General features: G+C 45.4%; 1 protein-coding gene across 2 annotated transcripts; it reads right to left on the bottom strand.

The window, feature by feature from the left end:
* Positions 1–1,049: 1,049 nt before the first annotated feature.
* Positions 1,050–16,318, bottom strand: KARS1 (lysyl-tRNA synthetase 1). 2 transcript variants are annotated; one of them, XM_069966141.1, is made up of 15 exons: positions 16,197–16,285; positions 12,167–12,340; positions 11,156–11,282; positions 10,774–10,936; positions 9,433–9,526; positions 7,978–8,164; positions 7,658–7,783; positions 7,457–7,576; positions 7,215–7,377; positions 4,600–4,773; positions 3,156–3,241; positions 2,413–2,498; positions 2,198–2,324; positions 1,335–1,478; positions 1,050–1,250 (listed from the first exon to the last, which is right to left on the bottom strand). In XM_069966141.1, the coding sequence occupies exons 2-15, from the start codon at positions 12,298–12,300 to the stop codon at positions 1,167–1,169; spliced, it is 1,815 nt and encodes a 604-aa protein (XP_069822242.1). In that variant the 5' UTR covers positions 12,301–12,340; positions 16,197–16,285; the 3' UTR covers positions 1,050–1,166. The 2 variants fall into 2 exon arrangements, with proteins under 2 accessions (XP_069822242.1, XP_069822243.1); XM_069966142.1 differs by lacking the exon at positions 12,167–12,340 and having other exon boundaries at positions 16,197–16,318.
* Between the last annotated feature and the right edge of the window lie 11,586 nt (positions 16,319–27,904).

Raw genomic sequence — 27,904 nt, 5'->3', positions numbered from 1 at the left:
TGTAACTCGTGTTAGATAGTTATTAGAGATGAGCGAACCTCCAGCATGCTCGAGTCCATCCGAACCCGATCGTTCGGTATTTGATTAGCGGTGGCTGCTGAAGTTGGATAAAGCTCTAAGGTTGTCTGGAAAACATGGATACAGCCAATGACTGTATCCATGTTTTCCACATAGCCTTAGGGCTTTATCCAACTTCAGCAGCCACCGCTAATCAAATGCCGAACGATTGGGTTCGGATGGACTCGAGCATGCTTGAGGTTCGCTCATCTCTAATAGTTATGCTGTTTTCTTTATACCTGGTTGCTTTCTGTCTTTGTATAGATATTTAGGTACACACGATCATTCACTCCAGGTCATTCACCTAAGGGTCCATTTAAACAGAAAGATTAAATCTGCTAAAGATTTGAAGCCAAATATTTAAAGCCAAAGCCAGAAACAGACTATAAACAGAGAACAGGTCATAAAGGAAAGCCTAAGATTTCTCCTCTTCAAATCCATTCCTGGTTTTGGCTTCAAATCTTTGGCAGATAATCTTTCTGTGTAAATGGACCCTAAGGGCCACATTAGATGGCCCAACCCAAGAACTGTAAGCGAGCCAAGGCTTGAAGCAATGTCCGTGCAGCCCTTGCTTTACAAAGAAAATAGTAAATATGTTGTTATGCTTACCTCTTCATGCTCCCCCCTCAGTCTCCTGCCTTTTCCCCACTGACACTTTTGAACCTGTCTCTGCAGTGACGGGTCGCTCAACCAATCACTGACCAAGACAGGATTGCGCCGCAGGCAGTGATTGGCGGAGCAGGTTGTCACTGCAGAGACAGGTTTGGAAGTGTCAGCAGCAGCTGCTGTCAGCAGGGAAGAGTCAGAGTATACCATGGAGCATGGAAAGGTTAGCATACCTACATTTTTATTATTTTCTACACCCTTTCACCAATGATTTTCAAACTTGGAAGACCACAATTGGCCGGTGAGCAAATGATTGCTCGATCCTCGGCTGATCGTTTTTTTAATTATACATATTACATATATATCAAAACTCTACACGTCAAGACCACAGTTTATAGAATTTATTTCTTTCAGTATAAAGCAGCTTAGAGCTGTAACATGGTGTAGACAAAGCCATTGACAAGTACATATTAAACATCTTAAAAGCAGGCAGATCCCAAATGTTACACAGATGTCCCAGAGTCCTGACTTGGTACAGATTCCTTCTTGTTGTCTTCTGGTTTCATGGCTGGGAATAAGAGCACCTCCTAGAGAAATGGAAAGGACTGTATTAGACCCAAAATTGCCTCACTGTATGTTACAACCACAGAATGTTCTGACGTGCTCTTTACCTTTATATTATTTGAATCTGTAAGGAACATAGTCAGTCTATCAATACCCATGCCCCAGCCAGCAGTAGGTGGCAGGCCGTATTCCAAGGCAGTACAGAAGTTGTCATCAATGAACATGGCTTCATCATCACCAGCTGCTTTGGCCTAGACGGGGGGAAAAAAAAAAATGACAGTTCAAAAGACAGATGTATGACTGTTCTCAAGGTTAGGGCCAAGTGATCCAATAAAGTGACAGAACCTTCGCTATCATAGTTTGGATGCTGACCCGTGGCTGTGTACACCAGTTTTAACGCCATAAATTCATTCATAAGGATAAGTTCACACTGAGGAAGCCGCGTGAAGTTCTGGCGGATTCCGTCGCTCGCCACCACTCACGATTGCGCGCATTTCCCCCATGCCTTAGACTCCATTCTATGGTCGGACGGATTCAGCCGTCCATCCAAAGAACAAACAGGTTAATATTTTGGATGGGCGGCTGAATCCGCCCAACCACAGAATGGTGTCTAAGGCAAGGGGGGAATGGGCGCGGTCGTGAGTGGTGACGAGCGACGGAATTTCTCCACACAGATTCCTCCGTCTGAACATACCCTTATGAATAAATTGATGGCATTAAAATTGGCGTACACAGCAATAAGCAGACAGACAGTAACACTTTTAGGCCGCAGTCACACACAGCCAAAATATTAAGCAAACTGCCATTAAAGTTTTTGAGCCAAAAAACAATAGATTAAAAAATAGGAAATGTATAGGAAGGACTTCTACATCCACCTCTTACTGGGTCCACCTCTGGTTTTGGCTGAAATGGAACATAGACGGACCCTGAAAGCATGCCATAATGTGTAAGAAGTAATGGTGTATATTACCTTAGCTTGGTCTTCAAAAAGCTCCCTCTGCCTGACAGGGTCATTCAGTTCAGTATATGCATTGCAGATCTCTTTCTTCATGACAAAAAGCTCAAACCTTTCTGTCAGCCCCTTCTCAGAGCGATGCCTTTTTTTAATTAAAAAAAAACACATGTTATAGGTCTATGTAATTTCATAATGTACATATATTGTAAAAACATTAGCTCAGGACTTACCATTTAGCAAGTGGGCTCATAATTTGCGGATGGTCACAGATATAGGTTGGGTTAATGCAAGTTACTTCTAGGAACTCACCAACAAGCTTTAAAAAAATAAAATTAAACTTTCATTTTAAATTTAAAAAAATAAAATTATATCAATAATCAAAATAGTATACAAAAAAAAACAACAGCAGTTCAGTAGCCATATTGTTCATCAGCTTTATTTGCACAAATATAGTGAATAAGGTGAGCTACAGCAAGCACTAGAGCCTTACTACCCTTTTGCCCAATTACACAGAGCACTTATCGACTGAACTGGCTAACCTCATCGTGTATAAAAGGGCTACCGTTCAGCCACGTACACATTTTTTCACTGTTTTTTAATTTCTCGACCCAGTCATCGTCTGTAGTTCACACATCTATCAGTGTAATAGGGAATGTACAGCTGATGGCTGATAGGGGCAAAGGGCCACACAATTCATGTGCAGTATCCTTGGTAAACAAGCGTTGATCTAGATCAGTGCTTGTCTACTTAGCATAACTTGGGTTATGTTATACTGCACTGTGAGCCCGAAGAAATGCACAGGTATAACACGGCCATCAATGTAACTTGGGGGACACACATGCTATGCTGCATGTCTTAAGCCTTAAAATAAAGCATCTGTGGTTGAATTAAGCCTTGGTAAGTACCGTTGCCATTCCTTCTCTTTGATGAAGCTTATGAAATACTGCTCTAACAGCTAAAATCCTTAACATACCTTGTCTAGTAGCCTTGCAGTGGTCCTAGGAGGTGGGCACTCAACACCTTTTTCTGTGCAAATGTCATCCAAGAACTTGCGGGTTTCTGATTTAGAGATAAAAAAATACAAGTAAATGACCTCCAGGAATCTAACTAAGAGAACAAAACTACAGACCTACGAAATGTGGAATACAAATATGGTCTTCAAACAATTTATAGAGCGTATTCTAAAACCTTTCCTACATTGTCCTATCTCTCACCTCTATTTCAACACGTCACTGGGTCCCTAGCACCAGACAATTTGCAGGCCCTTACTCATACTTCTTAAACCAGGCAAGCCTACAGTCTCCCCATAGAATTTTCACCCCATCTCCTTGCTAAACAATGATTTAAATTTTCTTGCTAAAATTAATAGGTTCTGGTCAGAATGGCTTCCTAAGGGTCACCAGCCATGTGACAATTCTAGAAGAATGTTGGATAAACTCCATAATATTGAGAAGCATAGAATAGCAGCCCTAGCTTTAGCACGCAACGCTGAGAAGGAGTTTGACTGCATTAATTGGTCTTATGCATTCTCAGTGTTGTGGAGGATGGGGTTTGAGAGAAACCTATATACAGCCATATCTTTGTATACCTTTCCCTCTGCCAGAGTATACACTAATAGGAAATGTCAGATGCTTTCTTGATAACAAGTGGGACTCGACAGGGATGCCAGTTATCTCCCCTAATATTCTTCTCATCTATGGAACCGCTTGCCCAAGCTTTAAGGGCAGACCCAATTATCACAAGTATTAATATCGGCTCCCATTTATTTCACTGTACGCAGCGTTAATGCTAACTACTCCGCAAACTATACCCCCTCCCCCATAAACACTAACATTGGACGCTATAAATTTTTCTAAACAGCTATTTATTATAACATATTTATTATCTTTAAGACGGTATTGACTAGATATTAGAAATCTAGAGAGATCCCGCCATTACAGGAGGTAATTTCCACTGTTCATACTATTTACTTTTACAAAAAGACTATAGCCCTGAATAAGGCAGCTTATCCTTATGTTCAGAAAATATGGCAACCATGGACCCAATCCAAATTATTCCCTCCGCATATTTAAGTCTCAGCAGCATTTGTATCTGCTATTGCAGACATAAATGTTTGATGGTGCATAACCGATATATTCGCCTGGATGTTCTTGATACTTTATTGGCAGTGTTTGGGACCATCAAATGAGCTTTGTAGTATAACATGTATGTTCGGTTATGTTTTGTTACAGTTTCATGTTTATTATTTTGTTATTTGACTATTTGATATTACTTCTTCAGTGGGCTTTGGGACCCTGATGACTTCTGTAAATAATTTAATTAGAAAATCTCAATAAAAACTATTTTCAAACAAACGTTTTATAAAATGTCTTTGGAATAGAGCTGATACATTCATAGATGCCCCCTGTTTTTCTTACCTTCAGTGTCAAACTGGTCTGTTGGTGGGAGCTTCTTTCCCAGTACCTTTTCCAGTTCATGTACCATGCTGATTCTTCTGAAAGGAGGAGTAAAGTCTATTTCATGGGCTGGTCCTTCTGGACCCTCTGGATGGTATGTCACTTTATAGCCACCAGTGATATGTTTAACCATACCTGCAGAGTCAATACAGAAATTAGCAAAAAAAAAAAAAAAAATTATGGGGCATACAAAAAGTTGATATTTGCAAGATCAGACTAGCACTAGCTCTAAAATTATGTTAGTAAGCGGGTAAAGTGATCTATTGCCTATATTCCTGTCTGGTATACCTTACGAAGTCCTGCAAAGCATGCAAATACATTTCAAATAGTCATCTGGATGTTTCTTCGGGCCTAAGAAAACCCAGCCCTGGGCAAGGGCAGCGCTGTAATCATGCTTCTATGGGCATGACTGACATAGACATATCCTTGTTGGAGCAGGCATGCACTGCCAGGCTTACCAGATGATATGTATTTGCATACAGTGTGGGACATCAAAGTATGTTTGCAAGGTACGTCAGGCAGGGATGGGGGCAATAGACAAAGTTTTCTCCTATCAATATTTGAAGTTTAAGCAAATGTTTTAGTTATACATTGCTTTTCTGTTTTTACCATGAATAGACCAGCAGTGGCGCAGGGATGCCAGAGCCCCGGTCCTTTTTTTTGAACCATGGCTTGTTACCCGGGCACAGCGCCATTCTATTACCAAGCATTGGCCCGGCCTGAAGCACTAGAGGCGGGCCAGCCATGTCATAGAGGGGAGGAGGTTCCATCACACTGGGGGCTGGCGAGCCCGCCTCCAGTGCTTCAGGCCGGGCTGGTGCTTGGTATTAGACCGAGGTGCCGGTCTAGTCATAGTAAAAATAGAAAAGCGATGTACCGCTGGTACATTCACTTTTAGACCCATATAATCCGAAAGCAAATTCGAAATTAAAGGTAATCCTTCTGAAGTTATGTTTCTGCCAGAGCAACAAAACCAAAATAAATACTATAACACACCTATCAAAAGGGAAAGCTTTAGAATGTACACAGAGCGTAGTTTTGGGTCAAAACGGCTGCGGACAGATGTTGGCAGAGATTAAAAAGAGAAAAATGAAACAGGACATTTCTTGCTATGGCTTTTTTTAGGGTAGTTTGGCAATCAGTGTATGTGTAGTTTTTTTTTTTAAACAAAACATTTTTCCACAGAAACATTGGTGTTTTTCCCATAGACTTCTATAATGGGGTAAAACATGTCACATCTATAAGCATATTTGTGTATTTGCTGGTATTATTCCCCAATTCTTCAAAAGAAAACCTGGAATTACGTGATAAAGAATCACAATACTTATACTGGAAGAAAAGCTGGGGATAAAACACCAGAGAAAACCACCAGAAAAAAAAAAAAATGCAAAAAAATTTTTTAGCGTTTTTTTGGTGGCAATTTTTTCCCAGTCTGAAAAAACTGTGTCCAAGGGAAACCTTACAAGATTTAATCAGTAATTCTGTCCTAAACCCCTTGCTCCCTATAGGCCTGCATAACTAAGGACAATAGCTGTCCAAGAGTTTAGGAAAATTATAATTAAAGAAGTGGGAGAATCTTGTACTACAACTCCTATGCTTCATCTTGAACCCTGTGAACAAGCCGCTCTGCGCCAGACGTCCGAGTACTCCACACATCCTGCCTCCGATGAGTGAATCTTCACTTTGATTTCCTGATCGATTTCTTCGGATCCTCGGACGGGCAGCGAGCGGAAAGAGCAAAACTTCTACAAAGCATCAGGCGGTGTCGGGCTCGTAGCACGACCCCCCAAGGTGAGCAACACCTATTCATAGATACTCACAAATCCAGCTCTGCAGTATCACGCTATGTGCGCTGTGTTCCTTTTCTTTTTTGCAGATAAATTCCATGGTGACACAATTAAAAGGGAATCTGTCACTAGGTTTATGCTGCGTTAAATGAGGGCAGCATAAACTAGTGATAAAAATGCTTAACAGATTGGTGTATTACTTACATCATTTTTTCAGCTGTTCTCCTAATATGCAGTAGAACAGGATTTTTGTCACAACCCTCCCCACGGCCTCCAGCTGCTGATTGACAGCTGACTGCCTATACACAACATGGATAGATTGCTGCCAATCAGCAGATGGTGGGTGGAGTTATCTGCTCCTCCTGAATATTAAGTACTACTGGGCTCATGCAAAGAGGACTGTTCAGCTTCTCTGTCACTAATTTATAGTCTCTTAATACATAATTATTAGGGTATATTCACACACAGCAGATCTGTTGCTGTAACTTCTGTCAATGAATACCAGTTTCATTTATCTAAAAGGGCTGGTCTGGTAGCATTTAAATGGAAGGTGTCATTCAGATTTCTGCTTTGTAGGCTTCATAAGTGGCCTAACATCTATGGTGTCTGCCACAAATTCAATGCATTATAGAGCACTTGTGAACAAGGTTTCTCACATTTACTTATACTACTGATGCAAAGTTTGTTGAATCAACAGTGACAATTTAAAGATAAATAAGACATTAGGGATATTTTTGAACCCAATCTGCCACACATGAATACACCCTTTGCATAAAGTGTATTACATACCTGATAGAAGCTTCTCTGTAATCTCCATGAGGTCATTGTAGTCGGCATAAGCCATGTAAAATTCACAGGTTGTGAACTCAGGATTATGGGTCAAATCGATTCCTTCATTTCTGAACTGTCTGCCCACCTCGTAGACACGGTCAATGCCGCCGACCACCAACATCTAAACAGTCACACACAGACCAGTTAGTCATAATTAACAATATTCCCTTAGGCAATTAGGAAGGGAAACTGACTATTACCTTGTGGTAGAGTTCAGGGGCAATTCTCATGTACAAGTCCATGTCCAGCTCATTGTGATGAGTGATGAATGGTTTGGCAACAGCACCTCCAGGGATAATATTCATCATTGGAGTCTCAATCTGTCAATACATGAGTCAATTAAGTATCAATTCACAGGATTTGAAAAATATAGCCTATAGAAATCACAAAGTGTTCGCTACCTCAAGAAACCCTAGATCATCCAAAAATCTACGGAGGTAAGTGATAATCTTCGCTCTAACAATAAACTTCTGCCGTACATAGTCATTCAGAATGAGGTCTAGATAACGCTGGCGGAATCTGGTCTCCTATATAGTAAAAGAGGAAAATAAGTAAGAATTATGGCAAACATGGGTAATAAAAAATTAATCTCCTGTAGTGTTGCAGGGTAGATTTTAAGGCAAAGCACATTCAAAATGTTAGTTCGATTGTCATAGGCAAGACTATTATTTTTTCCTTTTTGACTAGCTCCTGTACCCAATGTCCAGTGCATTTCCCTCACCTTGTCTTTCAAACCGAAGTGCAGATGTGGTAACATATGTAGACAAGGAGACAAAAGGGTAATTTCCTTGGGTATGATGCTCAGTTCCCCTTTTTTGGTTTTGCCGGGGTTTCCTTTCACTCCAACAATATCTCCACGACGTAACTTGTTGTTTACTGCAATGAATTCCTCCTCAGATTTGTAAAATCTATAATGAGAAACATAAGTTAATGGTGAAGTGTTAGGATCTAGCCCATATGTAACACTGCACTCCTCTAGTCGCTGCCATAGGGGACACCTCGCATGTTGTACCAGTAGCATGTCATGCAGGTGGCATTTAGCTCCTAAAGAGAGTAAAGCACAGTATTTTGTGGCCGACTATTATATTAACAGTTCACTGGTCCTGGAGATCTAATATTTAAAGATAACAGTGTGATCTACTTTATTCCAATATTCACCAACAATTAGATGTGCAAGAGGTGATGCACTCTAGGACCATGCTTCTGAAACTGTGAGGCACCATTGTGGAGGCAGGTGTTGTTTTTTTTTTTTTTTACAAAACTTACTTTAAGTTGCACAGATGTATCCCCAGCTGCAACAGTCTAGGGTTAAACACAATGATACACATGGGGTACACATAGGGGGAAGCCTATCAGAGCAATTTGTGTTATAACATGTTTTATTTGTAGTGGGTTCTTTTTTGGTTAAATACATTGTATGACTATGTTTACACACAGTATTTCCATCAGTCTTTTGGTCAGTATTTTTTTACCCAAAAGCAAGAGTTAATTGAAAACAGAGAAACTGTGCAAATCTTTCCATTATAACTTTTCTGTCAGTTCCACTCCTGGTTTTGGCAACAAATACGGACCAAAATACACTGTGGGAACATATCCTGTACCTGCTTTCATTTGTTGTGGTTCATATGTTATCCCTCTTTGCACATATTTGTATGTGGCCATTTTAGAACATGTTTATACTCTGCTAGTGTGTATTCTTATATAGCTTTAGAACTTCTGCATTTGCATTTAGAACTTTATAGTCATTGTGTTGCATTGTGGTATATGGTTTCTTGCTTCATAGGATATCATGCAGCCGTAATATTCTTCCAGATTTTGGTCCTATTGCTTGGTTCACAAACCAGAGCATGGGGCATTTGATTGGGCATAACTGTAGAAGTTGTAGTGAGTCCTGGAAAACAGGGATATTTTCCAGGCAGGCTTAGGGCTGCATTCAACTTCTGAAGCCACCACTAATCAAATGCTGCATGTTGGGGTTTGAACGGACCAGAGCATACTCAAGTTGGGTTCATTTCTAATGGTGGGCACTAAATCATTCTCTTGTGCTCTTTTTCTCTTTCTGTAATTTCTATGACACAGTTTCATGCTTGCGGCTATGCATAAATCTTTTAGCTCATGTTATGTCTTCAGCAACACTCATTTAAAATCCCTATAAACTAATTTATTTAGGACTTACTTAGAGTTGGCCATAACCTGCAACTTCATGCCTTCACCACGGAGGTCATAAAAGATTAGCTTGGCCCCGGAGATACGTTTCGCATGGATTCTGCCTAAAAGAAGAAAAGATCACAAATAGATTATCGAGAATATAAAAAAAAATATATTGCCAGCTATAGATAGGGAATAACAAGATGAGATGGAAATACCCCTTTAACGTTCTGCACCATACTTGTAAGGTGCACAACCAGTGGGGAATTATGAAGTCATACGCACTGATTACTGGCTGCTGATAGAACTTAAAACTAATGACAGACATTAGCAATCACGCTGATGTCAGTCTATTAACCACTCAAATGCCATGATCAATCGCAATTACAGCATTTAAATGCCTCCCCTGCCATCTGTCCACGATCAACACCCCTGCAAGGTGGTAAGCTAATGGGTTTCTATGGCAGAATGAGGCCTTTACTAGGCCTCCGTACCAGTCAGAACGACTGCTCCTAAGGCAGACTTTGCTACCAGAACACAAATCTGACCAATGCTATGTAAAAGCATAGCATTGATCAGTACAAGCGTTCTAAACATTGTTTATAAACAGCCCCCTAAAAAGAGTGGAGGGGAAGAGAAAAAAACAAAAAAACAAAAGTGTTGTTAAAAGAGAAGACCCTAAAAAAAATAAAAATAAAAGGGGGGGGGGGGGTGTTGTGCAGGAACTTATTAAACAATGTATACTTACCAGTCCTTGTGCCTCTGTACCACCGCCCCTAGGTCTCGCTGGCGGATGCCTGGTGGCATCCAGGTATGTCAAGTACCCGGCTCCTCCAGCTGCAATCAGTGACTGGGGTAGGTCACTGATTTGCTGAGTGGGTAATCGATCGGCTGGGTACATGACAATGCAACTGGAAAAGGTGCGGGGGTGGCAGCTGCCAGCTGGACCCGAGGCGGCGATATGGGGAACAAGGATAGGTAAGTATACTTTATTATGTTCCCGACTTCTTGGGGGGGGGGGGGGTCCACTCATAAAAGTTCAAGTCACACACACCCTACCCATTTTTCCCAATAAAATAAAAATGTGAACAAAAATATAAACAAAAAGATTTGGTATTACCATGTGCACAGTTGTTCTAGCTCTTAAAATATGTAACTCATCCATCACGATAAATGTCACAAATGAAAAATTCTAATGCTAAAACTTCTGATTTTTGCTTCCATCTTAAAAAAATATGGTACAAATAAAACCCAAAAACAACATATTATGGGCACAAGAAATCAGCCCTCATACAGCACCATAGACTGAAAAATAAAAGGAAGGTTACAGGGGTTGCAATTTTAAGCAAAGCCATCAGAGCAAACTCACCAGCTAAAGTGACAACTTCCTCCAAATGGTCGCCAACCTGCAAGTCATTGTATTTTTGGATGAATTCAGTAAGAGACATCTGTACATTGAATTTGTGAGGATAAGGATCATCCTTGGTGCCTTTCAGATGCTGGATAGCTTGGGTTCTGATTTTGTAATATTGCTGAAATGAGAAAAACAACGTAAACGTACATTTCCCTCCTTGAGTACAACAATATCAGAGAGACCTAGTCTTTGAGATAAGTCAATGCCACGTGTCCCCAAATGACAACTCCCAGCATTCTATGACTGCCACAGCCTAGCAGAAAATGCTGTCATTCAGCAACAGCTAGACATAACAAAATCATCATGTAGACCTGTAATTTCCAGATCAGAAACTTACATTGGGGTCAAGACTTTCCTCATCCACCACCTCTGCTTCTGGTTTCTGTGTATGCTCATTCTGATCTTTTTGTTTTGATTCTTTTTCAGCTGCCTTTTTCTCAGCTTTCAATCGCCGTTTCAGCTCACTGGAGATTATATCAAAAGGAGAGAGGAAATAAATGTTTCTTACCTTTCTTAAGAGCAGTGAGATCATGATGCAATAGGCACATTACATATTAGCTCACATTTAAAGTTGCTGTATAGAATATATATTTGAAAAAACACAGTAATCCTCCAAGTAGCTTTCAATTGCTGAAGGTGTAGAATGGCTCTTAGCATAGCGTTTTAAAACCCCTTTCTCATCCCCATAATACAATATACCCAGGCAGCCTGTACACTCATCCTTGTGTAACATGTTTAAAGGGGTGATCCAATCTCAACTAATATAGTTAAAATTGAGTTAGGGGCCTATTCGATAATCGCTCCGTGGATTAGAGACAACGATCAGCCAATGATGGTGTCATCGGCTGATCGTTTACTTAGGTGCAAACCTAAAATCCTCGGGCACTCACCGTGCATCGCTAGGTGGAATAGCGGTGCATGGCAGGCGACTGACGATTCCACGAACAGCATACTTTACCTAACCATCCTGCAGGGCTTCTCCTGCGCTCCTTCTCCCGGTCCTGCGAGCGGTAGCAGCTTCAGAGCGGCCTGTCTGAGCTGACAGACCGCTCAGCCAATCACTGTCCGGGACTGCCGCGGCCAGTGATTTGCTGAGCGGTCTGTCAGCTCAGACAGGCCGCTTCGAAGCTGCTGCGGCTTGCAGGACCGCGGTCCGCAATTGGGCACGTCAGTATTTTTTGTGTCACAGATCCGTATAGTTACGGATGTGGGAACAGGGCCGCATAATTAAGGACAAAAAATGTGGACGTGTGAATGAGGCCATTTTATAGAACTGTCTGTGGCTACCAGGCAGGAGGTTCATGAGGAAAAAAAGTTGGTGGGGCGCATAAAAATAGGAGTCACCAACCTTTTTCTCCCATGAAGCGCCTTGTCCGTGTAGAGAGGGGAGAAAGTAGAAAGATGTTTTCCAAGGATTTGTTCCTTAAGTGCTCTTGGTGCCCCAAATGGGCCCCTAAACAGCCTGAGGAGAGCCTGTGCCATTACGGCTCATAACTCCTAATGCCAGACCATGCGTTACCACCTAACAGGAAGACAACAAGATGAAACGTTATCAATGATCAAAGCATCAATGTACAAACACAGAAAATGGCTTCATGTGTTACCACTACAGGTCACTAAAACAAACCCAGGGCACCGTGTAGACCACTTATTTGCAAGGTCATGTACCAGGGCAGCCAAAAGATAAGTCCGATAAAGTACAACTCTACATGTTCAGGCAAATAAAATGTAGACACTTCCACGTGACTATATGTCCCAGAGATCTCTATTGGACAGGCAAACGTGACCAGGAAGAAAAGAGAACCAATCTCTGATTTTCTACCTGCTATAAACAAGTCCAACTGCCATAAATGTATTTTTCATGGAAATGACCTTGTAGCCCCCTATTGGCCTAATCACCCAGCCACTGCAAGACCCCAGCCGTAGTCTTAGGGTACAAACCCACTTGACGTATTTGCTGCGTGAATCAGTCTTAAAAATAAGCAGGCAAAACGCAGGTTGGCTTTATACGATTGTTCTGCGTTAAAATACGCAACTGCGTATTTTTGAAGCGTGAAGCTTGTTGTTAGCAAAGCATCAGTTGTTAACAACCTGTGCGAAAAACGCATGTAGCTTCACGCTTCAAAAATACGCAATTGCGTATTTTAACAACTGATGCTTTGCTAACAACAAGCTTCACGCTTCAAAAATACGCAATTGCGTATTTTAATGCAGAACAATCGTATGAAGCCAACCTGCGTTTTGCCTGCTTATTTTTAAGACTGATTCATGCAGCAAATACGTCAAGTGGGTTTGTACCCTTAATATATAATGTACTACTTCCCATCGACCAATAAGAGTCTTGAGGATTCCAAAAGTCACAACATAACACAAACAAGGATGGCTTATCCCCAGTGTTAGTTCCAGATAATCCCTTGCTACCACAAAATTACATGGTTGGATTGAAAGACTTTTTGTATATGGTGTATCTAATACTAAGCTACATTTGCGATATATGACGGAAAAAAAGTAATCACTATTAGGCTACGTTCACATCAGCAGTTTTCTTTTTTTTTACTGTATCAGTCTATATTAATTGAACGGATGAGCATAAACTGATAAGCAGACTGATGCAAACTGATTGCAAAATGTTCATCTTTTTTTAATGGTCAGTTTGTATTTTGGCCTAAAAAAAACCTGACTTTTAAACATCAGTTTGCATCAGTCAGCATCTGTTTTTCTATCAGTTTTTTTTTCTTCTTTGTTTCTTGCTTCTTCTGCGCATGCTCAGTGAAAAAACTGATGAAAACTGTTAGGGTATGTTCACACCTCGTTTTTGGTCCCACGTCGGGCTGCACATCAGGAATCAGTATTTGACCATCCGACACCATTCACGGAGAAAGAAAATTGTGCTTGCAGTATTTTTCTTTCCGTTTCAAGAAACGGATCATGAACGGAAAGTGCACTTTGTAGTCAATGAGGACAGATCTAAACAGAAGGTATTTCCGCTTACATCCGTTTGCAAGTTAAGGATATGTTCACACCTCGTTTTCGGTCCCACGTCGGGCTGCATGTCAGGAATCAGAGAAAAAAGGAGTTGACTATGCTTTTGAGTCCTGCACAAAAGCCGTGTACGTCCCGCAGCCATTTGAAATCAATAGATATACGATGGGTATCTCACAGTAACTGTAAGCATACCATTCTGCTAGTTTGCTGGTGTATACCTCAATGGCATTATAGATGTGAACATAGATAACAGATATTACACATAGAACACACAATACTCATAACAGTACTGATCTTTGGAAGAAAGAAGTGCCTGCAGAAAACTGGGAAATGGAAGTGAAAATAAATTTGTGCTGTACTTGGATGTATCTCTCTGTGAACATATTACACAAAGTCACATGACTTCTGCTACATGGTTGCCAAACCGTTTCTGAGCTTACACAACTGTGATAAGGCACCCCACAGTTAGCCGATACCACTTGGTGATGTTACAAGAGGTCACATATTTCCTACATACAATATGCATGCATTACTATGATCATGATAAGTCTGGAAAAGCCCTGTATGATTCTGCCGTTAATAATGGAAGGTATGGCACACGCAGAGGAAGCAGAGTGGTAGATACAATGCTCTGTAGCTGAATACATCAATTGGACAAATCAATCTCCCATCCTGATAGTTCCAACCTTAAAGTGACTGTACCACCCGACCCACCCTTAGTGGGAGGAAACCCCTAGCCCCTCTATGATAGGGTTCCATTAATTCTAATGGAGTCACGTCATGGAGGGGCTGGGGTTTCTTCCCACTAAGGGTGGGTCGGCCTGCCTCCAGTGCTTCAGCCTGGGCCTGGTGGTACAGTCACTTAAATACAGCCTAATGGTGCCATTAACATCACGTTTCAGGATTCAGCTGCCATATAAAATGCTATAATGAACCATAAACTAAAAAGAGAAAAAAATAGTCTACTAGAAACAAAGTTTATATGTCCGTGAAACAGACCAAAAGTAGTCACTACTCCTAAAGTATGTCCCAAAAAAAGATTTGAATGTGGCCTCAATATAGCACCTCATTTGTTTATGTCTTTTTACACATTCTATTCTTCCTGTCCATATTTACTCTATGTATATTAACGGTCTTCTATAGAAGCACATTCTAGACATGCTCCGAGACCTGTGCAGAGGTCATTGTACAGGGAAGGGGAGCTATAACAATCACCTATTGTGAATGGTGGATCCTGTGTTATCTATATACAGAAGTCAGGTGCACTATGATTCTGCCTTTGATGATAATGAGATGACTTGGGACGTTTTCTCTACAGAACAGGAAGGGTCATTTTATAACCTGCAGACACTGTGACACCATGCTTCAAAGAGCCACAGCCAGAGGTCTGTCTGTGTGGTGTAACTAGCATGAAGAGGGGCAGGAGATAAGCACAATGAGGCATAGCAGGCCTAATGGTTTATACAGAACGATTTAGCTGACAAATTTTTTTTAAACCAAAGCCAGGAATGGATATGAAAGGAGGAGAAATCCTGGTCATTCCTTTATGACCCATTCTCTGCTTATAGTCTGTTTCTGGCTTTGGCTTCCAAGATCTGTCAGATAAATCTCTGTGTAAACACATCATAGGGCTCAGGACTGCCCAGACACAAAGCCATGCCTGCACACCTACTATTACACCCTGCACAATGCTCCCAGTAGCTTAGTGTGGGTTAGGGGCCTGGGCTGTCAGATCTATTACCAAGTGCGGATGTAAGTAATCCACTGTCACACACAGAAGGAAGAGAGCGAGAATCGGAGCAGATCTAGTCTGGCAACCAATCAGCTCTCTACTATCACATAGGTGGTCATGGGTAACTCCATCTGTCCTTTTCCCTAGATTTCACACATGCCCCAGAAACTTGCATTATGCATTAGGTTTACTTTGCAGATTAACCCTATGAGAGCCAGCCAATGGCTAAAGATGTATAAGCTCACATCACTGTGATTCACACTGGAAATGTGTGCGACCACAACACAATGTAACAACTGGCAGCTGCCCTGAATACTAAGTGCAACACTGTCTGACAGTTCTGGCAGCAAGAGGAGGAGGCCGCCTCGCTATTACAAGCCTGGAGCCTCTTCCAGAAATTTCTTCTTGAAGCAGAAGACCCCTCAACAGCCAGTTACATCAGCCGCACCTTCGTCCTTGGGAAGTGTAGTCTCCTCAGGAACAATTCTCCTTGCAGCCTATAGCGTGACATTACTAAACAAAACTACATTTCCCAGAATCCCACGCTGTCCACCTCAGGCATGGAAGCGGAGTACAGGTCACATGTTCCCCAGAAAATAGCCCCGGACGACTCCCTGCTCCCGGCTATCACGTCGCCCTCTAAATGACACCGGTTGCTCACTTTTTACTTAGTTTCGCCTCGCAGTCCCCAGCAGCAGGTGCCTGAACGTCTGCCATGTTTCCAGGCCGGTAAGAATGGAACCACTTCCGCTAGCGCAGAGAGAAGCCGCTAGAACTACTTCCGCTTGTGGCTCTGTAAGGGGCGGAGCTTCGTGACGCAGACGCGTTGGATTCGATTCTCCAGTATTATTCCTTATGTGGTGGTTCCCGGATGATGGTGTGTAGTCACTGACCTGTGACCAGCTGTGTATTACAGGCAGTTACATCAGACGCTGTGCTCAATAACCATAAAGATTTATAATCCCAGCATCTGTGACCAGGCTGAAGTTGTTTTCTTATACAGAGGATTTTTCTTTTTCCTGTTTTAGCTATTATTCTTACAGAAAATGTATAATATCCATAAACTACCTGTAAGCAAGTGAGGAGCCCTGAGGAGATTGGTGGTAAAAATGGCCAAAAGGGTCCCACGGGTGGCATAAAAATGGGCATCAAAGTAAAAACACAAAATTATGATTTAAAAATAAAATTGACTTTGGGCCACTGATCTCACACTGATACTACACAGAGAGGGGGACCCCGCATCACACGATAATACACAGAGAGGGACCCCGCATCACACTGATACTACACAGAGAGGGGGGACCCCGCATCACACGATAATACACAGAGAGGGACCCCGCATCACACTGATACTACACAGAGAGGGTGGACCCCGCATCACACTGATACTACACAGAGAGGGGGGACCCCGCATCACACTGATAATACACAAGAGAGGGACCCCGCATCACACTGATACTACACAGAGAGGGGGGACCCCGCATCACACTGATACTACACAGAGAGGGGGGGACCCCGCATCACACTGATACTACACAGAGAGGGGGGACCCCGCATCACACTGATAATACACAAGAGAGGGACCCCGCATCACACTGATACTACACAGAGAGGGACCCCGCATCACACTGATAATACACAGAGAGGGGGGACCCCGCATCACACTGATACTACACAGAGTGGGGACCCTACATAACACTGATAATACACAAGAGAGGGACCCCGCATCACACTGATAATACACAGAGAGGGGGGACCCCCGCATCACACTGATAATACACAAGAGAGGGACCCCACATCACACTGATACTACACAGAGAGGGGGGACCCCGCATCACACTGATAATACACAGAGAGGGAGGACCCCCGCATCACACTGATAATACACAAGAGAGGGACCCCGCATCACACTGATAATACACAGAGAGGGACCCCGCATCACACTGATAATACATAGAGAGGGGGGACCCCGCATCACACTGATACTACACAGAGAGGGGGGACCCCGCATCACACGATAATACACAAGAGAGGGACCCCGCATCACACTGATAATACACAAGAGAGGGACCCCGCATCACACTGATAATACACAAGAGAGGGACCCCGCATCACACTGATACTACACAGAGAGGGGGGACCCCGCATCACACTGATAATACACAGAGAGGGACCCCGCATCACACTGATACTACACAGAGAGGGGGGACCCCACATCACACTGATAATACACAGAGAGGGGGGACCCCACATCACACTGATAATACACAGAGAGGGACCCCGCATCACACTGATAATACACAGAGAGGGGGGACCCCGCATCACACTGATAATACACAGAGAGGGACCCCGCATCACACTGATACTACACAGAGAGGGGGGACCCCCGCATCACACTGATAATACACAGAGAGGGGGGACCCCCGCATCACACTGATAATACACAAGAGAGGGACCCCGCATCACACTGATAATACACAAGAGAGGGACCCCGCATCACACTGATAATACACAGAGAATGGGTACCCTGCATCACACTGATAATACACAGAGAGGGACCCCGCATCACACTGATACTACACAGAGAGGGGCAGGGGCGGAACTACCGCCGCAGAAGCTGCTACGGGGCCCCTAGCTTTGGCGGCTGGGACTTCCGGTAAAGGAAGTGACGTGCACCCTGTACCGGAAGTCCCAGCCGCCGCCGCGCACACTGAGCTCAGTGATGTCGCTGCCCGGGACTTCGCCTGGAAGCTGCTGATCTGTCGGGTGCAGATGAAGAGAGAAGAAGAGACCTGCAACCGACGGGGGATCGTGTGGTTAGGTGTGTTGTGAGTTTTTTTTATTTTTATCAAAGGGGAACACTGGGGGCTGTATATATATGTGGGATGCACAGCACTAGGGGCTGTATATATATATATATATATATACAGCCCCTAGTGCTGTGCATCCCCCATATATATATATATATATATAGCTCCTAGTGCTGTGCATCCCCCATATATATATATATATATATATATATATATATATATGTATATATATATATATATATATATATATATATATATATATAAAGAGGATGCACAGCACTAGGGGCTGTACATATATATATATATATATATATACATATACACATATCTATATATGGGGGATGCACAGCACTAGGGGCTGTATATATGTGGCGGATGCACAGCACTAGGGGCTGTATATATATATATATATATATATATATATATATATGGGGGATGCACAGCACTAGGGGCTGTATATATATATATATGGGGGATGCACAGCACTAGGGTCTGTATATATGTATATATATATATATAGGGGATGCACAATACTGGGGGCTGTATATATATATATATATATATAGGGGATGCACAATACTGGGGGCTGTATATATGGCGGAGGGACAGCACTGGGGGCTATATATATGGGGGAGGCACAGCACTGGGGGCTGTATATATGGGGGAGGGACAGCACTGGGGGCTGTATATATATGGGGGAGGCACAGCACTGGGGGCTGTATATATATGGGGGAGGCACAGCACTGGGGGCTGTATATATGGGGGAGGGACAGCACTCGGGGCTATATATATGGGGTAGGCACAGCACTGCGGGCTATATATATATGGGGGATGCACAATACTGGGGGTTGTATATATATGGGGAGGCACAGCACTAGGGGCTATATATATGGGGGAGGCACAGCACTGGGGGCTACATATATGGGGGAGGCACAACACTGGGGGCTATATATAGGGGAGGCACAACACTGGGGGCTATATATACATGGGGAGGCACAACACTTGGGGCTATATATATATATATGGGGGAGGGACAACACTTTGGGCTATATATATGGGTGAGGGAAAACACTGGGGTCTATATATATGGGGAGGGACAACACTGGGAGCTATATATATGGGGGAGGGACAACACTGGGGGCTCCCTATGGGGGAGGTACAAAACTGGGGGCTGCCTATGGGGCAGGGAAAACACTGGGGGCTGCCCATGGGGGAGGGACAACACTGGAGACTGCCTATGGGGGAGGGACAACACTGGGCGCTGCCTATGAGGAGGGACGACACTGGAGACTGCCTATGGGGGAGGGAAAACACTGGGCGCTGCCTATGGGGGAGGGACAACACTGGGCGCTGCCTATGCGGGAGGGACAACACTGGGTGCTGCCTATGGGGGAGGCACAACACTGGGTGCTGCCTATGGGGGAGGCAAAACACTGGGTGCTGCCTATGGGGGAGGCACAACACTGGGTGCTGCCTATGGGGGAGGCACAACACTGGGTGCTGCCTATGGGGGAGGCACAACACTGGGGGTTGCCTATGGGGGAGGGACAATACTGGGGGCCATTTGTAAGGGGAACAACACTGGGCGCTGCCTATGGAGGAGGGACAACACTGGGGGCCATTTGTAAGAGGAACAACACAGGGGGCAATCTATAAGGAGGACGTCACAGAGGAGGCATCTATAAGGGTAACTACACTGCGGGATGTATATAATAGGGAATGCGCAGAGGGGGGGGTATCTATTTTAGTGGACCAAACAGAGGGGTCATCTATAAGGGGACTACACAGAGGGGGCCATATACTACAGGGCAGGGATAGGGAACCTTGGCTCTCCAGCTGTTTAAAAACTACAGCTTTAGCTTTGACTGTCTACACATGATGGGAGTTGTAGTTTTGCAACAGCTGGAGAGCAGAGGTTCCCTACCCCTGGTATAGGGGATGCACAGAGGTTGTCATGTACTATAAACACAGAGGGGCTCTCTACTATAGTAGATGCACACAGGGCCATCTATGTGGAAGACTGAACAAGGGACTATCTATAAGGAGCCAGGGCTACCCACTGAAAGAGGGCTTAAAGGGGCCAATACAGATGTGCAGTGTGTATAGAGATGAGGATGGTGCCAGAGTGAGGAACCTAATATGTCTGTCTGGCAGATTCTGTGGATTCGTGGCTCGGAGATGTTCTCATAATGGCACAGGACAGATGGAGAAGAAGATGAAAAGGGAAGAACTCAGATCAGAGGAGAAGTCCCCTGTGAGTCACTAAATATATTTGCACTGTAATTTATATGTAGTACAGACCCTGTGTAGAGCTGGGTGTGTTGATGGCGTAGTGGTCGGTTGAGGGGGGGGCCCCAATTAAAAGTTTGCTATGGGGCCCAGCCATTTCTAGTTACGCCCCTGGAGAGGGGGGACCCTGCATCACGCTGATAATAAACAGAGAGGGGGACCCCGCATCACACTGATACTACACAGAGAGGGGCCCCGCATCACACTGATAATACACAGAGAGAAGGGACCCCGCATCACACTGATAATACACAGAGAGGGACCCCGCATCACACTGATAATACACAAAGAGGGACCCCGCATCACACTGATAATACACAGAGAGGGGGACCCCGCATCACACTCATACTACACAGAGAGGGACCCCACATCACACTGATAATACACAGAGAGGGACCCCGCATCACACTGATAATACACAGAGAGGGACCCCACATCACACTGATAATACACAGAGAGGGGCCCCACATCACACTGATAATACACAGAGAGGGACCCCGCATCACACTGATAATACACAGAGAGGGGGGACCCCGCATCAAACTGATACTACACAGAGAGGGACCCCGCATCACACTGATACTACACAGAGAGGGGGGAACCCACATCACACTGATAATACACAGAGAGGGGGGACCCCGCATCACACTGATAATACACAGAGAGGGGCCTCGCATCACACTGATAATACACAAGAGAGGGACCCCGCATCACACTGATACTACACAGAGAGGGGGGACCCCGCATCACACTAATAATACACAGAGAAGGGCCCTGCATCACACTGATAATACACAGAGAGGGACCCCGCATCACACTGATAATACACAAGAGAGGGGGGACCCTACATCACACTGATAATACACAGAGAGGGGGGGCCCTGCATCACACTGATAATACACAGAGAGGGACCCCGCATCACACTGATAATACACAAGAGAGGGACCCGCATCACACTGATAATACAGAGAGAATGGGTACCCTGCATCACACTGATAATACACAGAGAGGGGCCTCGCATCACACTGATAATACACAGAGAGGGACCCCGCATCACACTGATAATACACAAGAGAGGGACCCCGCATCACACTGATAATACACAAGAGAGGGACCCGCATCACACTGATAATACACAGAGAGGGACCCCGCATCACACTGATAATACACAAGAGAGGGGGAACCCTACATCACACTGATAATACACAGAGAGGGACCCCGCATCACACTGATAATACACAGAGAGGGACCCTGCATCACACTGATAATACACAGAGAGGGACCCCGCATCACACTGATAATACACAAGAGAGGGGGGACCCTACATCACACTGATAATACACAGAGAGGGACCCCGCATCACACTGATAATACACAGAGAGGGACCCCGCATCACACTGATAATACACAGAGAGGGACGACCCCGCATTACACTGATAATACACAGAGAGGGACCCCGCATCACACTGATACTACACAGAGAGGGGGGACCCCGCATCACACGATAATACACAGAGAGGGGGGACCCCGCATCACACTGATAGTACACAGAGAGGGGGGACCCCGCATCACACTGATACTACACAGAGAGGGGGGACCCCACATCACACTGATACTACACAGAGAGGGACCCCGCATCACACGATAATACACAGAGAGGGACCCTGCATCACACGATAATACACAAGAGAGGGACCCCGCATCACACTGATAATACACAGAGAGGGACCCCGCATCACACTGATACTACACAGAGAGGGGCCCCACATCACACTGATAATACACAGAGAGGGGAGACCCTACATCACACTGATACTACACAGAGAGGGACCCCGCATCACACTGATAATACACAGAGAGGGGGGACCCCACATCACACTGATACTACACAGAGAGGGGGGACCCCACATCACACTGATACTACACAGAGAGGGGGGACCCCACATCACACTGATACTACACAGAGAGGGGGGACCCCGCATCACACTGATACTACACAGAGAGGGACCCCACATCACACTGATACTACACAGAGAGGGGGGACCCCACATCACACTGATACTACACAGAGAGGGGGGACCCCACATTACACTGATATATACAGAGAGGGGGGACCCCGCATCACACTGATACTACACAGAGAGGGGAGACCCCGCATCACACTGATAATACACAGAGAGGGACCCCGCATCACACTGATAATACACAGAGAGGGGGGACCCCGCATCACACTGATACTACACAGAGAGGGGGGAACCCACATCACACTGATAATACACAGAGAGGGGGGACCCCGCATCACACTGATAATACACAGAGAGGGGCCTCGCATCACACTGATAATACACAAGAGAGGGACCCCGCATCACACTGATACTACACAGAGAGGGGGGACCCCGCATCACACTGATAATACACAGAGAAGGGCCCTGCATCACACTGATAATACACAGAGAGGGACCCCGCATCACACTGATAATACACAAGAGAGGGGGGACCCTACATCACACTGATAATACACAGAGAGGGACCCCGCATCACACTGATAATACACAAGAGAGGGACCCCGCATCACACTGATAATACACAAGAGAGGGACCCGCATCACACTGATAATACACAGAGAGGGACCCCGCATCACACTGATAATACACAAGAGAGGGGGAACCCTACATCACACTGATAATACACAGAGAGGGACCCCGCATCACACTGATAATACACAGAGAGGGACCCTGCATCACACTGATAATACACAGAGAGGGACCCCGCATCACACTGATAATACACAAGAGAGGGGGGACCCTACATCACACTGATAATACACAGAGAGGGACCCCGCATCACACTGATAATACACAGAGAGGGACCCCGCATCACACTGATAATACACAGAGAGGGACGACCCCGCATTACACTGATAATACACAGAGAGGGACCCCGCATCACACTGATACTACACAGAGAGGGGGGACCCCGCATCACACTGATACTACACAGAGAGGGACCCCACATCACACTGATACTACACAGAGAGGGGGGACCCCACATCACACTGATACTACACAGAGAGGGGGGACCCCACATTACACTGATATATACAGAGAGGGGGGACCCCGCATCACACTGATACTACACAGAGAGGGGGGACCCCGCATCACACTGATAATACACAGAGAAGGGGTACCCTGCATCACACTGATAATATACAGAGAGGGACCCCGCATCACACTGATACTACACAGAGAGGGACCCCACATCACACTGATACTACACAGAGAGAAGGGACCCCGCATCACACTGATAATACACAGAGAGGGACCCCACATCACACTGATACTACACAGAGAGGGACCCTGCATCACACTGATACTACACAGAGAGGGACCCCACATCACACTGATACTACACAGAGAGGGACCCTGCATCACACTGATACTACACAGAGAGGGACCCCGCATCACACTGATAATACACAGAGAGGGGGGACCCCGCATCACACTGATAATACACAGAGAGGGGGGACCCCGCATCACACTGATAATACACACAGAAGGGGTACCCTGCATCACACTGATAATACACAGAGAGGGGGGACCCCGCATCACACTGATACTACACAGAGAGGGACCCCACATCACACTGATACTACACAGAGAGGGACCCCGCATCACACTGATAATACACAGAGAGGGGCCCCGCATCACACTGATAATACACAGAGAGGGACCCCGCATCACACTGATAATACACAGAGAGGGACCCCACATTACACTGATAATACACAGAGAGGGGCCCTGCATCATACTGATAATACACAGAGAGGGACCCCGCATCGCACTGATACTACACAGAGAGGGGGGACCCCACATCACACTGATAATAAACAGAAAGGGGAGACCCTACATCACACTGATAATACACAGAGAAGGGGTACCCTGCATCACACTGATAATACACAGAGAGGGACCCCGCATCACACTGATAATATACAGAGAGGGACCCCGCATCACACTGATACTACACAGAGAGGGACCCCACATCACACTGATACTACACAAGAGAGGGACCCCGCATCACACTGGTAATACACAGAGAGGGGCCCCGCATCACACTGATAATACACAGAGAGGGACCCCGCATCACACTGATAATACACAGAGAGGGGGGACCCCGCATTACACTGATAATACACAGAGAGGGACCCCGCATCACACTGATACTACACAGAGAGGGACCCCGCATCACACTGATACTACACAGAGAGGGGCCCCACATCACACTGATAATACACAGAGAGGGGGTACCCTGCATCACACTGATAATACACAGAGAGGGACCCCGCATCACACTGATAATATACAGAGAGGGACCCCGCATCACACTGATACTACACAGAGAGGGACCCCACATCACACTGATAATACACAGAGGGGACCCCGCATTACACTGATAAGACACAGAGAGGGACCCCACATCACACTGATAATACACAGAGAGGGGCCCCGCATCACACTGATACTACACAGAGAGGGACCCTGCATCACACTGATAATACACAGAGAGGGGGGACCCCGCATCACACTGATACTACACAGAGAGGGGGGAACCCACATCACACTGATAATACACAGAGAGGGGGGACCCCGCATCACACTGATAATACACAGAGAGGGACCCCACATCACACTGATACTACACAGAGAGGGGGGACCCCGCATCACACTGATAATACACAAGAGAGGGGGGACCCTACATCACACTGATAATACACAGAGAGAGGGGGACCTCGCATCACACTGATACTACACAGAGAGGGGGGACCCTGCATCACACTGATAATACACAGAGAGGGACCCCACATCACACTGATACTACACAAGAGAGGGACCCCGCATCACACTGATAATACACAGAGAGGGGCCTCGCATCACACTGATAATACACAAGAGAGGGACCCCGCATCACACTGATACTACACAGAGAGGGGGGACCCCGCATCACACTGATAATACACAGAGAAGGGCCCCGCATCACACTGATAATACACAGAGAGGGACCCCGCATCACACTGATAATACACAAGAGAGGGGGGACCCTACATCACACTGATAATACACAGAGAGGGGGGACCCTGCATCACACTGATAATACACAGAGAGGGACCCCGCATCACACTGATAATACACAGAGAGGGGCCCCGCATCACACTGATAATACACAGAGATGGGCCCCACATCACACTGATAATACACAGAGAGGGACCCCGCATCACACTGATAATACACAGAGAGGGGGGACCCCACATCACACTGATAATACAGAGAGAGGGGCCCCACATCACACTGATAATACACAGAGAGGGGCCCCGCATCACACTGATAATACACAGAGAAGGGGTACCCCACATCACACTGATAATACACAGAGAGGGGGGACCCTGTATCACACTGATAATACACAGAGAGGAGGGGCCCTGCATCACACTGATACTACACAGAGAGGGGGACCCCGCATAACACTGATACTACACAGAGAGGGACCCCGCATCACACTGATAATACACAGAGAGGAACCCCGCATCACACTGATACTACACAGAGAGGGGGACCCCGCATCACACTGATACACAGAGAGGGGCCCCGCATCACACTGATAATACACAGAGAGGGGGGACCCCGCATCACACTGATACTACACAGAGAGGGACCCCGCATCACACTGATACTACACAGAGAGGGGCCCTGCATCACACCGATACTACACAGAGAGGGGGGACCCCGCATCACACTGATACTACACAGAGAGGGACCCCGCATCACACTGATACTACACAGAGAGGGACCCCGCATCACACTGATAATACACAGAGAGGGGCCCCGCATCACACTGATAATACACAGAGAGGGGGGACCCCGCATCACACTGATAATACACAGAGAGGGGGGACCCCGCATCACACTGATAATACACAGAGAGGGACCCCGCATCACACTGATACTACACAGAGAGGGACCCCGTATCACACTGATATTACACAGAGAGTGGGGACCCTACATCACATTGATAATACGGAGAGAAGGACCCCGCATGAAATTAAACGAAAACTGACAGTTGTCAACACTGAACTTGAAAGAAATGAAACATCTACTAACACTTTCACTACAATTCATGAAGAGCTCGGTGTCACCGCCGTGTATAATGATCATGAACATTAATGGCATCTCTCTCTGCGCATTATCAGTTTGAGATCAGTGGCCCAAACTCATTTAACCCTTTAAAAACATCTGTTACTTATTCAAATTAGGAAAAAATGCCCATCTGCCCACTTTGATGCCAGTTTTTATACCCAGAACCACTTTGGGCCAGGCTGGACCCTCTTGGATGTGATGCGGGGCGTCCCTCTCTGTATGTACTCTGTGTGAGATCAGTGGCCCAAAGTCAATTTTATTTTGAAATCATAATGTTGTGTTTTTACTTTGATGCCCATTTTTATGCCAATCGTGGGGCCCTTTTGGCCATTTTTATCACCAATCCCCTCAGGGCTCCTCACTTACGGTAGGTTATGAATATTATACATTTTCTGTAAGAATAATAGGTAAAACAAGAAAAAGAAAAATCCTCTGAATAAATAACTGTTGAATAAGAAACCAACTTCAGTCCTGAATAAGAAACTGTCTGAATAAGAAAATAATTTCAGCCTGGTGCAGACATTACACATCCTCTCAGCTCTCTCTGTGCTGCTGTCATCTCCTGCCTCTAGCCGTCCTGTGTCTGCACTTCCTGCTCTCTGCACCGTAGCCCTGTCTATACAGTGTAGAGATGGCAGCAGGCAGAGCCTTCCTGCTGCCCTGAGACACGCCCCATTATCACTGATGTGACGTTCTGTGTACAGGGCGGCCTCTCAAAGGCCCATAGACACACTGTAAGCAGGAAGTCCCAGGGGCTTGTCCTCTCTCAGACCCTACAAGGGGGGCACATGGGGGCCCTGACAGGTCGGTCTGAGATGACAGGAGTGTGCTATGGTCTGGTCTGTACTGTGCAGCAGCTTATGTTGGGCCTGGAGTTGCTAAACAGGGAGCATCCCGTTTAGGGGCCCACTAGGGGGAGGAAGGGGCAGGGGTCCATTGGGGGTTTCCCCGGATCCCTGGCGGCCCAGTCCTTCTTATTAATCTACATTTCCTTTTCAGCACCGCAATATAAACCTTCTTCAGGAGAGTAACTAGAAATGGCTGGGCCCCATAGCAATCTACTACTTTTAGGTAGGTAC

This window comes from Dendropsophus ebraccatus, chromosome 4, assembly GCF_027789765.1.
Source record: "Dendropsophus ebraccatus isolate aDenEbr1 chromosome 4, aDenEbr1.pat, whole genome shotgun sequence".
Taxonomy (NCBI): Eukaryota; Metazoa; Chordata; class Amphibia; order Anura; family Hylidae; genus Dendropsophus; species Dendropsophus ebraccatus.
Note: the sequence above shows the minus strand (reverse complement) of the source record. Positions and strands in the feature narration are given on the sequence as shown.

What these genes read in the sequence shown, in the direction of transcription:
- KARS1 (XM_069966141.1), bottom strand. Translation starts at nt 12,300, where the DNA reads ATGGCACAGGCTCTCCTCAGGCTGTTTAGGGGCCCATTTGGGGCACCA. An exon ending in GGAAGTTGTCACTTTAGCTG is followed by an intron (nt 9,527 to 10,773) that starts GTGAGTTTGCTC and finishes TTCTTCTTTTAG; the next exon opens with GCAGAATCCATGCGAAACGT. An exon ending in CCCCTGAACTCTACCACAAG is followed by an intron (nt 7,378 to 7,456) that starts GTAATAGTCAGT and finishes GTGACTGTTTAG; the next exon opens with ATGTTGGTGGTCGGCGGCAT.